This window comes from Stegostoma tigrinum, chromosome 18 (assembly GCF_030684315.1).
Source record: "Stegostoma tigrinum isolate sSteTig4 chromosome 18, sSteTig4.hap1, whole genome shotgun sequence".
Lineage (NCBI taxonomy): Eukaryota > Metazoa > Chordata > Chondrichthyes > Orectolobiformes > Stegostomatidae > Stegostoma > Stegostoma tigrinum.
In genome coordinates, this window is record NC_081371.1 from 40,881,175 (window position 1) to 40,899,265 (window position 18,091).

The following is an 18,091-nucleotide window of genomic DNA, read 5'->3' on the forward strand; positions in this document are numbered from 1 at the left end:
AAGTAATACACGTGTACTATATTTTAATTTTATTTTTCTCTTGGTGTGAGTCAGTTTGCCAATTCCTATTCTCAGCAATGCACCCAATACAACATGTGAGACTATGACCAAAAATCAACCTTTAATACGATGTCAGTCTGGCAGTTCACCTCTGCAAAATTGACAGCATCCTTGAAATCTCTTTCACTATTTTCATTCCTTCCCTAAGTCTAGCTTTCCACTTGCTCACACCATGAATTCAAATTTGTGCTTACATTTGTTCACATTAAACATGTAGTCTAATATAATATGCTACTTTGTTTTTGGTTGAAAAACACTTGAAAAAAAATATTTATTTGTAGGGGTTGAATTTTAGTTCTGATTAGAGGAAGTTCAATAATGTGAAATAGAATACAGATTGTGGGATTGCTTTTAGAGCTTAGAGTTCTGATTTCTTTATGTAATTTGAATAAAGTCAACACTGTGGTGGTTTTACTACCATTTAGCTTTTGACTGTGGGAAATGATCACATCTTCTTGAGATCTACCTCTCTATCATTAACTCCATTTCACACACTCTTACCTTATATTTGACAAATTTGATTGTCAATTCAATTTTTATTGGACTGAACTACTGCTTTATTCATTCTGAGAAAACACCCAACCAGTTGCCGAAGAGGAAGCAAGCGTGGAAAGTTCCTGCTGTGAACAGTTGTGAAGGAAGCTTTTCACTGCTATTTGTCATTTTTTTGAATGAGTAAGCTTTCATCACTTAGGAGAATCAAAACAGCATTCCATGGGACTCCAGTAAGTACCTTCCACAAAGCACACAACATTTTATTTCCCAGTAATCTTCCACCTTACCCCACCCACCCCAATCCACTCCATGATATTATAGTCATGTTGTGCTACACAGCTTTACATCTGACATCCCAGTTGATTTGGTTGCATTTACTTTTCAAACAGATTCAAGCACTTTCCATGGACTCTCTTTAAAAGAAAAAGAAAGCTGAGAACTTTTTGTCAAGACTTTTGAATATATTTTATGAAAAAGAACTCCATATAAGGCAGTAATTCAATCTCAGAGGCTCTGCTGGGAATCAGGAACCCTCAAGCTTCACCCTTGTGGTTTATGATGTGATTAGAATGGCTTGATTGAATTACTGCCTTGTAACTGTGTTACGTGCAGAGAAATAAAACATGATATCACTGCAGTACAAATCATATCGTATAATGGAACTGTGGTTCAAATGTCACTGCTTTTCGTTTGAATGTTCCACAACTGTCTTCACCAGTGCCATGTTTTCCTCACAAAATTTCAAAATGTCAAAAATAAGTGCCGTGTACCATTTATGAAAGTTAATCTGGCGCACAAGTAGATCTAATATGTAGTCATGAGCAGAAATAATATATAAGGCTGCATACTAGCTGTTTCCTTCTGCAATATATAGTCATAATAATTAGTCACACTCAGCAAATGAACACTGTTTATTCTACCTAATTTTTAAATATTTCCTTCGTTACTCATTTTGAACAGTTTTTTGCCCTTGGCCTATTCAATTACTCCTTAACCTCTTCCTCCCTTTGGTGGCACAATAAGTAACCCAAACTATAATTGGAATAGTCTTCAGGTACATGACATGAGTGTTCTGCATTTTTGTTTTGATACGTGCTTTAGCCAATGTTATAAGAATGGCTGAAGGTTAGCACAAAGATGTTTAATCTGCTCTACCTTTAAGTGTTCAACTTTCTTTCTTTTCTATCAATAATTCTTTGAATAAAAAACATAGATGAAAATCTTGCCTCAGTGCTGCGTTCATTCCTGTCTGGAATAAATAAAATATCATACAGTTCTCACAAGTAAAACACTTTATATATACACATTGGTCCATTCTCAAGTATGCATTCCGTTTTGTTTTGCATACAAAGATAGACTCATTGCTTTAAAATACATTTAAATATACATTTTTAGTGTATTAAAGTTACTGAATAGGGAAAACAATGAACACAACCCCTTAAGTTTACACAAGTAATCCCTATTTTGCTTCATATTGGACAAATTAAATGTGGATCGAATCATCAAACTGCAGCAGTACAACCAAAGATGGTCATTCTGTGGTTAAAAGTATGTTGTAATATATATTATATTAATAGTTGCTGTAACGTTCTCAGCTATTCTACACTAAAGCAATAACAAATAAACATTAGAAAGGAAATCTATTGTGCCAGCTGGCTATCCCAAATACAGAATTATATATTATTTATTTGCCTCGCTGTGACATTTTATTTCTCTTACTTTGTTACCTTGAGACAATAGGTACAATGTTTGACAGGGATGACAATTAAAGCTTTGATTGACAGTACTAATTGTAATATGCTTAAAATTCTGTCTTCATTTAATTTTCCATTACAGAATTAAGTTACTATGGGAAGGATTTTCAGCCACTGTTAAGAGATGATCAGGAAGGCAAAAAAATGGGTTTTGCTGACGGGCCAGTTTGCTAGTACCATCATTTACTCAAGCCATTCTTCATTGGATAGGATCAGCAATTAAAAAGCTGCATAAGGCCCAACTCCATGTTTTAATTTGTAAGTTTGTGAAGTTAGAGAGAAATATTCTCAAAATGAAGACTCTCCCTCTTTCTCTTTTTCCTGCAATTGCAAGTTTATTTTCATTCTAAACTGGAGGACCTCCTGTTAGCTCAATCAGCTTTGTGAGCCCTCCTGCTGTCCTTAATTGGTGCAAGTGGCTTTTTCCCACATGATGTGTGGTCATGACCCCCATTTGACCCCATTGTCAGTTCCTGTCCAATGAGACAGCTGATTATTTGGGAAGGGTTGGTATTGATAATGTTTATATATGTTGTAGTCCTAGGGATGATGCGGCATAGTGCTAATTGATGTGCCTCATTTCTAGTTTGATGTACTAATAATACTGCAGACATGAATTAAGTTAATAATCTAACTATTAATTTAACTTAAGTTTTTAAAAAATATTTATCCAGTTTTTACTGTATGAAGCGTAATGCTTCACATTTCAAGCTCAGGTTATAGTATTCCTTTATGTCTGGTTATAAGCACAAATAAGGAAGGAATTACATGAAAAGAAAACATGAAAATATTATTCAGTTATGAACACACATTTGGATTGCAATTGACACTGCTTACCTTAGGGTATTATAAATTTCATTATTGTGGTAAACTATGATAATGAGCTTAAACTTTTGTTTTGATTTCCTCTAGGTAATTGATATAGGATCAGGAAAGGGATATTTGAGTTCTTACTTGTCCATGCAGTATGGCTTGAATGTGTATGGCATTGATTCTTCCAGTACCAACACCAGTGGGGCGAATGAAAGGAATAGAAAATTAAAAAGATATTGGAAGGTTTATCAACGTCAAACAAAGCATCAGAACCAAGACAACTCTGCACCAGAAAACTTGAAAGAAGAGCCAATGAATAAGATGGAGCATTTTGAGGGAGCCAAGGAACAAATTAGCCATGGTGGGGAGCAAGAAAATAGTCCACAAAGTCAGTCAAGCCACGTACAGACTCCTGTTACTGATACTTCCTTAGATTCAGAGACCAGTGAGAAACGTAACAGTGGTGTATCTGCACAGTTTGTGGGATCAATAGACAATGAATTTGATGGCACTGACAATCTGTTACTGGAATTTCTGTCAACCGATGCTGTGGAAATGAATTCACTGTCAAGGAAAAAGAAAGATCTCGATGATAAAGAGAAAGAGAGAAGGAAAACAGCAAGTTTGGAAGCTAAAGCAAAGCAAATCGAAGAGGCAAATCTCTACTCTCCGTTAACACTGCATGTTACTTCTACAACTGAACTCCAAGACATCATTTCTGACATAAAGGTTAGCCTTCTTTAGTCAAAGTGCAACGTATAAATATAGGATGGATGGCTGTTTTATTCAGCTGGCACATACATAATTATCTGAATGATCTGTTTTTGTGTCAAACATTTTCTATGGTTCTATAGTCTTAACCTGTGTATTAAGACTGTTTGAGTGACAAATTGGATTAACATTCTCTCCATTCACCTTTGGAACCCAGTTTAAATTCAGCCTATGATCACAACTTAAAGGCAACCTTTTTAACTATCTGCCAGCCAAAAACAACAATCTAACCATTCTAACCCCATTTCCTAGCTCTTGTCCCTTAGCCTTGTATGTCTTAGCGTTGCAAGTGTACATCTAAATATTTCTTATGTTATCTGTATGCCTCCGTAAGTCTATAGGCAATGAGTTTCAGATTCCCACCATCCTGTGGGTGAAAAACGTTTCCTCACATCCTACCTAACCACCCTGTTCCTTAAATCTATGCCCGCTGGTCATTGATCCCTCCACTAGGGGATTTTTTTTTCCCCTGGCTATGTCCATTATAATTTTATACATCTCAGTCATGCCTCCCTTAGTCTCCTCTACTTGAAGGAAAACAACGCTAGTCTATCCAACTATCCAATCTCACTTCATAACTAAAACTCTCCAGCCCAGATAACATCCTGGTAAATCTCCTTTGTACCCTCTCCAGTGCAATCACCTCTCTCCTGTATGTGGATTCCAGAACTGCACACAATATTCTTGTTGTGGCCTTACCAAAATCTTATACAGTTCCAACGAAACCTCCCTGCTCTTAAACTCTCTGCCTTGGCTAATAAAGTCAAGTATCTCATATGCCTTCTTAACCACTTTATTTATCTGTTCTGCTGTCTTAAGTGATCTGTTGGACCCTATGATCCTCTGTGTTTCCCAGGGTCCTACAGTTCATTGTGTATTGCGTTTTCCTGTTTGTCTTGCCCAAGCGAATCATCGCACATTTATCCAGAATGAATTCCACTTGCCGCCGATAAGCCCATCTGACTAGGTTTGTTTATATTCTCCTATTATCTAAGACTATCCTCCTCACTGTATATCATCCTACCGCTTTTTGTATAATGTGCAAACTTACTGATTCGCTCCCCTACATTCAAACCCACATTGTTTATATATACCACAAACAGCAAGGGCTTCAAAACTGATATCTGTGGATCACCACTGGACTCAGGCTTCCAGTCAGAAAAACACACCTCAACCATCAACCTCTGCTTTCTGCCATTCAGTCCATTTGGTATCCAATTAGCCAAATTACCTTGGTTCTTATGGACTTTTACTTTGGATGTCAGTCTCCCATGTGGGGTCTTATCAAAAGCCTTGCTGAAGTCCAAGTAGGCCACATTGGTGCACTGACCACATTTACGCACCTGGTTACCTCTGAAAAATTCAGTCAGTTGATCAGACGTGACCTCCCCATGCTGACTGTTCTTGATCAATCCCTGCCCCTCCAAGTGCAGATTAATTCTGTCCCTCAGAATAATTATTGCTGCCATTAGTTACCTCACCACTGAGATTAGACTAACTACCCTGTAGTTTCCGGATGTATTCCTTGCTCCCTTTTTAAATAATGATACCACATTGTTTGTCCTCCTGTCCTGTGGCACCTCTCCTGGGCAAGAGTGAAATTGAAAATTATTACCAGGACCTGTACTACTTTCTTCCTTGCCTCACTTAACAGCCTGAGATACATTTCATCTGGCCTTGGATATTTATTTTACTTTTAAGCCTGCCAAACCATTCAGAACAACCTCTGTCTATGTTAATTTCTTTAAGTATATCACAGTCGTTCTCCCTGATTCTATACCCAGGTAATCTCTCTCACTAGTAAATACCAACACAAAGTATTAATTTAGAACCCCACCAACATCCTCTGGTTCCATGGACAAATTTCCACTGTCATCCTTAATGGGCCTTGCTTTTTCCATTTGTATCCTTATTGTACTTCGAAATTAACTTGAGATTTTCATTTAGTTTACTTGCTGTTATTCTGTTATGCTCCCTTTTTGTTCTCAATTTCCTTTTTAAGTTTCCCATTGTACATTCTATTCTCCTCTCATGCTTCTACTGTTTGACCCCTCAGTATCTGCCGTAAGCCTCCCTTTTTCTCTTTGTCCAATCCTGTATATCCCTTGATATCCCGGTTCACAGGATTTGTCAGTCCCATCTTTTGTCTTTATTGGAACATATTGGCCCTTTGCTCCGTCTGTTTCCTTCTTGAATGCATCCCACTAATCTAACACAGATTTATCTCAAAGTATCTGCTCCCAAATCATTCCTGATCTAATTAAAGTAAACCTTTCTCCCTGTTTAAAATTTTGATCTCAGGCCTATCCTTGTCTTTTCCTGTAAGATCGAATCTAACAGAGTTATGATCAATGTCCGCAAATGCATTCTCCATTGATACTTCAAACACTTGCCTAGCTTCATTGTGTAAAATTAAGTCCAGGACTGTCCCCATCTTGTAGAGCCATCTACAGACTGGGTTAAAAAGCTTTCCTGGATGCATAATAAGAATTTTGTTCCCTGTAAACCTTTCACATTACCTCAGTTAATGTTGACGTAGTTGAAATCACCTACCATCAGCACCTTATTCCTGTGGCACTATTCTTAAATCTGCCTACATAATCTGCTTTTCTATGACTGTCAAACTGGTAGAGGCCCTGTTGTACACTCCAGCAATGTGTTTGCTCTTCTTTGGTTTCTAAGTCCTACACATATGGCTTTGTTTGAGAAACGTTCTAAAATATCATCCCTCCTTACTACTGTAATTGATGCACTGATCAATACTGCAACACCCCCTCCTCTTCTACCTCATTCCCTTTCTCACCCAAAGACCCTATAACCTAAAATATTGAGCTACCAGTTCTGCCTCTCTCTTTGCCATGTCTCAATTACATCAAGCTCCCATGTTTTAATTTGTGACCTCAACTAATCGGCAATGATATGGTTAGTAAGTTTGAAGATGATACCAAATTGAAGATGTAGGGGACGGTAAAGAAAGTCATCTCAGAGTACAGCGGGATCTTGATTAGGTGAGCCAGTGGGCTAAGGGGTGGAAGATGGTGTTTAGCTAAATGTGAGGTGCTGCATTTTGAAAAGGCAAATCAGGGCAGAACTTATACACCTAATGGTAAGGCCCTGGGGAGTGTTGCTGAACAAAAAGACCTTGAAGTGCAGGTTCATAGTTCCTTGAAAATGGAGTCGCATTTAGATAGGATAGTGAAGAAGCCATTTGGTATACTTGCCTCCATTAGCTAGTGCATTGAGTATAGGAGTTGGGAGGTCATGTTGTGGCTGTACAGGACATTGATTAGGCCACTATTGGAACACTGCATGAGGTTCTGGTCTGCCTGCTATAGGAGAGATGTTGTGAAACTTGAAAGGGTTCTGAAAAGATTTACAAGGATGTTGCCAGGGTTGGAGGGTTTGAGCTAAAGGGAATGGCTGAATGGATTGGCGATATTTTTAGGGTAAATAGGCAATATCTTTTCCACAGGGTGGAGGAGTCCAAAACTAGAGTGCACTGGTTTAAGGTGAAAGTGGAAAGATTTAAAAGGGACCTATGGGGTAACTTTTTCAGGCAAAGGGTGGTGTGCGAATGGAATTGGTGGAGACTGGTACAGTTATGATATTTGGAAGGCATTTGGATGGGTGTATGAATTGGAAGGGTTTAAGAGGGATTTGGGCCAAATGCTGGCAATTGGGATTAGATTTATTTCAGACATCTGGTCAGTATGGACTGGTTGAACTTGTGGGGTGGGGTGGGGTGGGGGGGGGGCTGTTTCCGTGCTGTACGTCTCTATGACGTTGTTCGTCGAACTATTTGCATTAAAATGAATAACATCTAACCTTGTCAATCTTTCTTATCCTTTAACTGATCAATAATTTCTATGTCTTCTTGATCCCTTGTGCCCTGTTCTAATTTTGGTTGTTCATCTCCCCTGCTGATACTTCTGTCTGGAATCCACTCTCCTTCCAATTTAGCCTAAACAGTCCCCAACATTACTTGCAAACCTTCCTGCCAGGATCCTGGTCCCATTTAAATTGAGATGCAATCCATTTGCCTTGTACAGATCTCATTGCCCCCCCAAAGTATTCACAATATCCCAGAAATCTAAAGCCCTCCTCCTGCCTCCAGCCCTGCATTCACCTGGACTAATCCTCCTGTTTTTACACTCATAAGCACATGGCACCAGAAGTAATTTAGAGATTGGCTCCTTGATAATGGGAACTGCAAATGTTGGAGAATCCAAGATAACAAGGTGTGAAGCTGGATGAACACAGCGGGCCAAGCAGCATCTCAGGCACGAAACATCAGCTTTTGTGCTCCTGAGATGCTGCTTGACCTGCTGTGTTCATCCAGCTTCACACTTTGTTATCTAGAGATTGGCTCCTGTTCTTTAACCTACTTCATACCTCCTAAAACTTCGCTTGCAGGGCCTCATCCCTTTTTCTGCCTATCCGTTAGTACCAATTTGTATCATGATCTCTGCCTGTTTGCAGAATACCCTGCAGTCATCCAATGAATGCTGAATTATGTTAACCAAATATGTGTACATGTATATGTATAGCCACGCATAGAACTGTCCTGAGCCAACATAATTCCATTTGCATTAAATTATCAGTGAATATTTATGTTGGATTCTGCGGAACACAAAATATATACACAGTTACAATTAGAAGATGGTCTTCTAAGGTTTGCAGCCTGGGGTTGAATTGTTGGGTTTTGAAAAGTGAACAAGGCCTTCATCCAGGTTTAACACAGTGTGAAGCTGGATGAACACAGCAGGCCAAGCAGCATCAGAGGAGCAGGAAAGATTGACGTTTTGGGACGAGACCCTGAAGAAGGGTCTTGACCCGAAACGTCAAACTTTCCTGCTCCTCTGATGCTGCTTTGCCTGCGGTGTGCATCCAGCTTCACACTGTGTTATCCCAGTTTCTCCAGCATTGGTAGTTCCTACTATCTCTCTTCATCCAGGTTTGTTGCCTTTAATTTGGAAATGCAATATAGGAATGCCCTGTAACAATTGTAATTTTTTTTCCCCTTGTTGCTGTCATCCCTCAAATTAATGAACTCCACAATTTCCCAACTAGTCATGTTGTTGTGTACAATTTTATAAGTTTTTAAAGCACTTAATGTAAATTTGTTAGTTATATGTATTTCTGTTCTCACATAATGGGCTATTTATTTGTCTTCTAGTGACTGCCTGACAGCCATAAGGTGGCAGGCGCTTGACTTTTTTTGCAACTTGAAAGAGCATCCAAAGAAGTGGTATTAAATAGTTTTGAATTAATTTTAATAGTTCATTGAATAAAAATTGAGATTGCTCATAGCGTAAACAAAAAGGGAGAGTTTAGTCAAATTTTAGTTATCAAATTTTTACCAGGTTAGAACAGACAGTACATGACATTATCTTCACGCACAGCTTGGCTGTGGCTGCTACCTAGGTCAAACCTTGTCAAAAGACGGTGTTTGCTCAAGGGTAAACACTATGCATTGGTAGCACACACCCAGGAGTTTTCTGGATGAGCAGCCCATTATGTTGTTCTTCACCTGGAGGAAAGAAAATCAGGCAAAGTTGCAAAAAATGCGTACAATGAAAAGTACAAATAAGGAAGGTTTTGGACCATGTAACTTATCCTATGTTCTTTCCATCTCACAATCTTAAATGTATCTTAAATAAGAGTATTTGCCTACTGGAGATTGCACTTTCCAGAACTTTACCATGTCAGGTGAGATACTGGAAGGACAGCACATGTAGCAAACACGAGATTTGCGAAAACTAAAAACATTACCTTATCTAATATACCACAGAATCAATATTTAGAAGTCTTGTCCAAGCCATTTTGGTTTTGTTCAATTTGTCATGTAAATGAAACTGCTCACTTTACAGGACTCAATGCTGGTTGGTCTGCACACTTGTGGTGATCTTGCCTCGGATACCTTGCGCATTTTTGTTACTAAACAGGAACTCAAAGTTGTTTGCAGTGTGGGCTGTTGCTACCATCTTCTTTCAGAAGAGTTTGAATTGTCAGGTGACTGCAAAGGTAATAAAACATCTTGTATACTAAATGGTACAACAAACTTGTGGTATTAGCAAAATAAAAAAAGATGAATTTAAAATAAAAGAACTGTGGATGCTGTAAATCAGTTCTGAGGAAGGTTCACTGGACCAGAAATATTGATTCTGATCTCTCTCCACAGATGCTGCCAGACCAGCTGAACTTTTACAGCAATTTCTGTTTCTGTAAAACAAAATTCATCTTCTAAGAATTTTTGAAAAATGCAAGTGACAGGCATTTGCCTTTTGCTGAGATATGAGGCCATGGAAGTATATAAATCTGAGCACTGGAATTTAAGTTGATGCCATTGGACTAGGAGCCAAAGTGATCACATGGTTAGGGTGAGAGATAATGGGAACTGCAGATGCTGGAGATTCCAAGATAATAAAATGTGAGGCTGGACGAACACAGCAGGCCAAGCAGCATCTCAGGAGCACAAAAGCTGACGTTTCGGGCCTAGACCCTTCATCAGAGAGGGGGATGGGGGGAGGGAACTGGAATAAATAGGGAGAGAGGGGGAGGCGGACCGAAGATGGAGAGTAAAGAAGATAGGTGGAGAGAGTGTAGGTGGGGAGGTAGGGAGGGGATAGGTCAGTCCAGGGAAGACGGACAGGTCAAGGAGGTGGGATGAGGTTAGTAGGTAGCGGGGGGTGCGGCTTGGGGTGGGAGGAAGGGATGGGTGAGAGGAAGAACCGGTTAGGGAGGCAGAGACAGGTTGGACTGGTTTTGGGATGCAGTGGGTGGGGGGGAAGAGCTGGGCTGGTTGTGTGGTTTAGTGGGGGGAGGGGACGAACTGGGCTGGTTGAGGGATGCAGTAGGGGAAGGGGAGATTTTGAAACTGGTGAAGTCCACATTGATACCATATGGCTGCAGGGTTCCCAGGCGGAATATGAGTTGCTGTTCCTGCAACCTTCGGGTGGCATCATTGTGGCAGTGCAGGAGGCCCATGATGGACATGTCATCAAGAGAATGGGAGGGGGAGTGGAAATGGTTTGCGACTGGGAGGTGCAGTTGTTTTTTGCGAACTGAGCGGAGGTGTTCTGCAAAGCGGTCCCCAAGCCTCCGCTTGGTTTCCCCAATGTAGAGGAAGCCGCACCGGGTACAGTGGATGCAGTATACCACGACAAGACATTCCACTCCCGCACATCCCAGATGTCCAAGTTCTTTAAGGACCGCAACTTTCCCCCCACGGTGATCGAGAACGCCCTTGACCGCGTCTCCCGCATTTCCCGCGACACATCCCTCACACCCCGCCCCCGCCACAACCGCCCCAAGAGGATCCCCCTCGTTCTCACACACCACCCTACCAACCTCCGGATACAACGCATTATCCTCCGACACTTCCGCCATTTACAATCCGACCCCACCACCCAAGACATTTTTCCATCCCCTCCCCTGTCTGCTTTCCGGAGAGACCACTCTCTCCGTGACTCCCTTGTTCGCTCCACACTGCCCTCCAACCCCACCACACCTGGCACCTTCCCCTGCAACCGCAGGAAATGCTACACTTGTCCCCACACCTCCTCCCTCACCCCCATCCCAGGCCCCAAGATGACATTCCACATCAAGCAGAGGTTCACCTGCACATCTGCCAATGTGGTATACTGCATCCACTGTATCCGGTGCGGCTTCCTCTACATTGGGGAAACCAAGCGGAGGCTTGGGGACCGCTTTGCAGAACACCTCCGCTCAGTTCGCAACAAACAACTGCACCTCCCAGTCGCAAACCATTTCCACTCCCCCTCCCATTCTCTTGATGACATGTCCATCATGGGCCTCCTGCACTGCCACAATGATGCCACCCGAAGGTTGCAGGAACAGCAACTCATATTCCGCCTGGGAACCCTGCAGCCATATGGTATCAATGTGGACTTCACCAGTTTCAAAATCTCCCCTTCCCCTACTGCATCCCTCAACCAGCCCAGTTCGTCCCCTCCCCCCACTGCACCACACAACCAGCCCAGCTCTTCCCCCCCACCCACTGCATCCCAAAACCAGTCCAACCTGTCTCTGCCTCCCTAACCGGTTCTTCCTCTCACCCATCCCTTCCTCCCACCCCAAGCCGCACCCCCCGCTACCTACTAACCTCATCCCACCTCCTTGACCTGTCCGTCTTCCCTGGACTGACCTATCCCCTCCCTACCTCCCCACCTACACTCTCTCCACCTATCTTCTTTACTCTCCATCTTCGGTCCGCCTCCCCCTCTCTCCCTATTTATTCCAGTTCCCTCCCCCCATCCCCCTCTCTGATGAAGGGTCTAGGCCCGAAACGTCAGCTTTTGTGCTCCTGAGATGCTGCTTGGCCTGCTGTGTTCGTCCAGCCCCACATTTTATTAACATGGTTAGGGTGATTGCATAAGGCAACAAACAGTTAACATGTATGGACCTCCGAGTTTGGAGTCTGTTAAGATGCATATTCATGAGTTGAGTTTGGCTGGAACAAAGGAGTGTATGAGGATTAGACAGCAAATGGATAAGGCATATAGTATGATGGACATTGATGCATACTTAAAAGTAGTTAACCAGTATGATGGGGACAAAATGGTGCTATGTGCTCAACATGGAGTAAAATTGGAAGCTGAAGTTCTACTAGTTTGATTAAGGCTGAGAAGGGGTTGATAGAGAGTAGAAATAGAAGTAGAAATCAATGAAGTGGGGCAAGAGATTGAGGTGGAGATTGAAGACAGTGTCGCTAGTTTCTCAATACTTAGCTAAAGGAAAAAGCAGGTCATCTATTTCTGCATGTTGGACAATGAGTATGACATCACAGACACTGCTGGGTGGTTTGGAAAGTGCATTGAGAAGAAGAGCTGGATGTTTTTGATATGTTTGGATAAATTAAGTTACCCACATGCTGATAAAAGCAACCTCAACCACTTTGGCTCATAATGGTAACTATTATGTCAAATTAACATGTCCAGCTGCAATGCAAGACTTAGTTTGGAGATGAAAAATCTTTGATATTCACTTTATTGCTTTAGCTCACCTCCTTCCTCATCCGACTGATTGCCAGTGTAATTCCTCACACATTCAAGATTATGCTGACTGTCTGCAGAATCACGTAAAATGTTACGCCCTGCACTGCAAGTTTATTGTGAACAGCTGACCAGACATCTTGTTTGGGACGATTTGTGATCTTTGGAACTTGCATCCTGTGTCATACCATCACCAACATTCACTGCTTTTCTCTGAAATATTGATTACCTCTGTCTTGTCATCCACCACTTCAAACATCTTATTTTTTCTCTTCAAGATGCATGCCTTCTCCAACTTTGCCTTGCTGATCATGTCTCTCACTAGCATGCAGCTTATCTGGAAGGCAGCAGGCCATGTCACCTCCTTGGTAAACACTTACACATCCATACAAAGATCTGTTGTTCCCTGCGTTACTTATTCATATGTAAAAGGACCAGGGATGGTCATACAGCTTACCTTTCAGTTATGGTTTTAAAATTCTTACTCTTGCTTTCGTATGCCTCCATAAAACGTGGTTACACAGTCTCAGTAAACTCAACCTTCTGGCCATTAGCCCTGCATACACCCTGGTTACTCCATCATTACTTGTCCTTCACATCCATATATACTATAAGTACTATTCCGAAACCTCCTAACAGTTTACTTCTTTATTCTATCTTTCCAGACTAAACTGAGGTAATGTCTTTCAAATGTTTCTGCAACAAGTGAAGCTAGTTTCACATTGCTACTGTGCAGTAGCAACACGAGTGGTCACCATAAACAGGATACTGCATTCAAACCACAAAAATGTTTTTGCCTATCATACAATTGATTAATGTGGTATATGACTGTCAGTGCTGGAATGATGCCAGATATATAGAATGCAAGTCCCATTGGCTGTTCACAACAAGCAAAGTACCATCCACAGCCAAACAGACCCTGCTTGCAAACCCTGCAATGCAGTGCCTACCATTAGATGTGAGTCTGCAAATGGATAATTTTTGTTGGATAATTTTGAATGTGCAAGGAATTATGCTGACAACTTGAGTCAGGCTCACAGTTAAAAGTTCTGGAAGCAGTGTAATTTAACACATAGGACCATGTAGTTTGCAGACAGAAAAGATAAGTACATGCACTGTGTCCGTTTCAACTGAATAAGATAGGTGACAACCCATTCGCTGGTTCATTTCTTATGGCAGTACCCTGACCGATCAGAATAAACTGGTTTGGTTTAAAGTGTAAAGAAAGCCTGGCTGTTAACTGTCAATTAGCATTCTCCAAGGCATTGCTTGATTAACAAGAATCATCTTGTCAACCAATTGACAGTCTCCTTTCATACTGTATTAATGTTAGTTTTCTGCCTGAGTTGGCATTTTTGCAAAATATCCTGTTTAGTACAAGACAAAAAACTTCTTCTTGGTATGTCTTTGCAATGCAGTCACAATCTCCCTTATTATGCTGTTTTCTAACTTGCATTTCTTTCCCTTGTTTGCTCCAATTTAATTGCATTTTAATTCCTCCATCTTGTAAAATGCTCCCAAGAACCATTTTTATGCTCGGAATGCTGTAGAAATGTCAATTGTGAAATATAAGAATTTTGCAAAAATTGTTTTGAAGATAACCAGAACTATGAGTCATTGATTGCACCTGTCTATCAACTTTCATTTGCCATCATCTTTGGTTAGAGTGAGGGGTGCTTTGTATTAGTTTTCATGGTGGAAGACGCCAGCAGCATACCAGAACTTCAAGAGTCATGGGGCAGAGGTGGGTGTAGTGGCCATCAGTAACGTGAAGATGCTGGGAAAGCTGAAATGTCTGAAGGTGGATAAATCACCTAGACCAGATAAACAACACCCCAGTGTCAAGAAGGAGATAGTTGAGGAGATTGCAAAGGCGTAGGTGGTGATCTTTCAAGAATCACTGGAGTCAGAGAGGTGCCAGGGACTGGACATGGCTAATGTTGCACCCCTGTTTACGAAAGGAAGGAGGCAAAAGATAGGAAACTAGGCCAGTTAGCTTAACCTCAGTCACTGGTAAGGTGTTAGTGTCCATTATTAATGATGAGATTGCAGAGTACTTAGAAGTGCAAGAGAAAATAGGGTTGAGTCAACACATCTTTGTCGAGAGGAGGTCATGCCTGATAAATCTGTTCAAATTCTTTGAGGAGGTACAAAGCAAATTAGATAAAGGTGAGCCAACAGAAGTGATATATCTGGATTTCCAGAAGACCTTTGACAAGATGCCATGCAGGATTCCGTGGTGTTAGGGGCAAGATACCGACATGGATAGAGAATTAGCTGACTGGCGGAAATCAGAGAGTGAGGATAAATGGGTTACTGCAGCCAGTGATTTGTGGAGTCCCGCAAGGGTTTGAGTCAGGACCACAACTATTCATGTTATACATTAATGTCTGGACAAAGGAATTGAGCGCATTGTTGCTAAGTTTGCAGGTGCCATAAAGACAGTTGGAGGAATGGGTAGTGTTGAGGAAGCGGGCAGGCTCTTGAACAGGCTAGGAAAGTGGGCAAAGAAGTCACAGATGGAATACAATGTGTGAAAGTGTGAAGTTATGCACTTGATACTAAGAATAGAAGCACAGACTATTTACTATATCAGGAAGATGGAAATCTGAATCACAAAAGGACTTGGGACTCCTAGTTCAGGATTCTCTTAAAGTTAAAGTGCAGGTTCACATTGGCAGTTAGGAAGGCAAATGCAATGTTAGTATTCATTTCAAAAGGACTTGAGTACAGGAGCAGGATGTTTTGTGAAGTTTTACACGGCTGTGGTCAGACTGCATTTGGAATATTGTGAGCAGCTTTTAGGCTCCATATGTAAGGAAGGACGTGTATGCCTTGAAGTGGGTCCAGACGAGGGGGTGAAGGGCTTGTCATACAAGGAGTGGTTGAGGACACTGTGTCTGTACTCAATGGAGTTTAGAAGAATGAGGGGGGGGGATCTGATTGAAAATGATAGAATACTGAGAGGCCTGGATGAAGTGGATGTGGAGGACATGTTTCCACTAGTAGGAGATATGAGGATGTGAGGTCACAACCTCAGAGTAAAGGGACAAAGGTTTATAAAATCACGATCAGAAAATGAAAAGTGGCTATTGCTGAGTCTAATCTGTGCATCTGAATTTTTGAAATTGGGATTAGCGCACCAACCCAGATAAGACTGGATCTAAATTCTGTTTCTTCACTTGTATGATGAATGCCACACGCTGTGATGAATTTATCCACTGAGCCATGGTGGGAGCTTTTCATTAATACATTTATCAAAAAATGTCCAAATTGCATCTAACAGGCTCAAAACTGAAAAGCCATGAAATAAACTTCAGAGCATCTTTTTGATTTTCTGAATAAATTATCTGAGAATTAAGCTGTGTATCATAGTAGTGAGCGACGCTAGCATAATTTATATAATGATGTGATTTTAAGTTAAGTTTGTTTTCATGCTACTAAGTTTTTTTTCAAGGTAGCCTCATATTAGGAATTTGTATCCAAAGTTAGGCAAAGTACCTGTCCAGGTGCCTTTAGGAAATGGAAGTGTATTATAAAAACATAGATTGAGTATTCATACCATTGGCACTGCACTGTACCTCAATTCTGAACTTTGAAAATGTTGGCCATGAGATTTGGCTGCTTTAACTGGCAACTCAAATACAGAGAGACTCATTGGTCAATTGACACATATTACAGGTTATTTTAAGAATTTGTTCAAGGGACAGGTAAAATCTAGCCAAGAAATCTTAAGAAAGAAAACAACAGTCCAGAAGAAACCTTTTGGTAATAGGATTGTCCAAAAGAAAATGTTGGTTTGGCAATTCATGAAGATAATGTTGTACAAAAATAGAAGTTGCTGGTAAAGTTCAGTGAAGAAAAGTATCAGGCTTAACGTTTCAGGTCCAGTGACCCTTCCCCAGAGAGGATAAACAAGCATTCTGGTCAGCAAAAGGGATGAACAGATTAGAGAAAATGAACCACTTGTGACGTGGCTCCAATAAGTCCAATTGATGTTTACAAATTTTGAGCCTGCCTGGGTATCTCCCACTTAACAGCTTGTTTGTCTTGTGCTCAGAATATTGAAGAATGAGAGGAACAGTTTACCTAGGTCATTACAGAAAAAATAATGTTGGGTTTTACTCCTCAACTCCACTCTTTCCAGCCATGGACAGGATTTTGGTGTTGATATAGTTGTGGGCATATAGGCAGACAGTCTCAGAGGTTGGCTATGTTAGTTGGTATGTCGATCCCTGCAATTATGTTAATGCTTGGCCATTTTCTGGAAGCCAGTTAAGGTGTAGAAGTGATTATCTGACAATAAATGTAGAACAGCTTGTTCATTCAATTAAGAACATTGATCAGTGGCCAAGTTGAATTTTCTAATTGGCCTCTGAAACCCCCATGGTGCTGACATCTCAGCAATTTCCTAAAGGTGGCTTTGTAGTGACAGATTGGGATCCTAACCCTCCAGTTTCCTTTGGAGAAACCTTGTGCCATAATACTTACCTGAATACAGATGAGTCTACTGGCTCCCTCCACAATAGTGGTTCAACAGATAATGCAATTTCTTCTTTCATTTTTGTGAAAAGCTTTGGGAGGGCACCTCAATGTGGTTCTTATTGGCTCTTCAATTTTGAAAGCTCAAATGCCGCCTTAAAGTAGATAGTGATCACACTCACCATGCGACAATCAGACAGTCCTCCAAAAAGTACCTTTGGGTGCAAGTTACCAAAGTGGTGCAGGGTCAGGACCTGGATCACATCCCAAAATGGAAAATTTTGCCTAACATTACTCCACATTTTGAGAAAGCAAGCTTTTGATGGTGTAGATGTTAAGTGGGAGATACCCAAAGAGGCTGAAAATTTGTAAACAGCAATTGTACTTATTGAGGCCACATTACAAATGGTTTATTTTCCCTAATCTGTTCATCCCTTTTATGTTTTATTGCTGCTGCAGACGTTTTTTTCAGCTATAATTTCAGCTCTAATTTTCTTCTGAAATACATTCATAAAGATTTATTTGCTTGTTTTGGCCAGGCATACATCTGCACACTGGCTGCTAGTGATGTCATGCCGAGTGTCATGTCTTGGCTGTCATTTCACAGCCCTAGTGAACGTTTGATGTAAGTTCCAGTTGACTTGCAGGAGGTGCAAAATTTTGGTCAAAAACAAATGTTAAAACCACCCATGCTTACGGCGT

General features: G+C 41.0%; 1 protein-coding gene across 6 annotated transcripts in view; it reads left to right on the forward strand.

Moving 5' to 3' along the window:
• mettl25 (methyltransferase like 25) overlaps positions 1-18,091 on the forward strand; it is a 91,639-nt gene that overhangs the window by 27,809 nt on the left and 45,739 nt on the right. For all 6 annotated transcript variants that reach the window (XM_048549060.1, XM_048549062.1, XM_048549061.1 and 3 more), the window contains 2 exons: positions 3,222-3,851; positions 9,764-9,917. In XM_048549060.1, the coding sequence (XP_048405017.1) occupies positions 3,222-3,851; positions 9,764-9,917 (784 nt within the window). The remainder of the gene's footprint in view (positions 1-3,221; positions 3,852-9,763; positions 9,918-18,091) is intronic.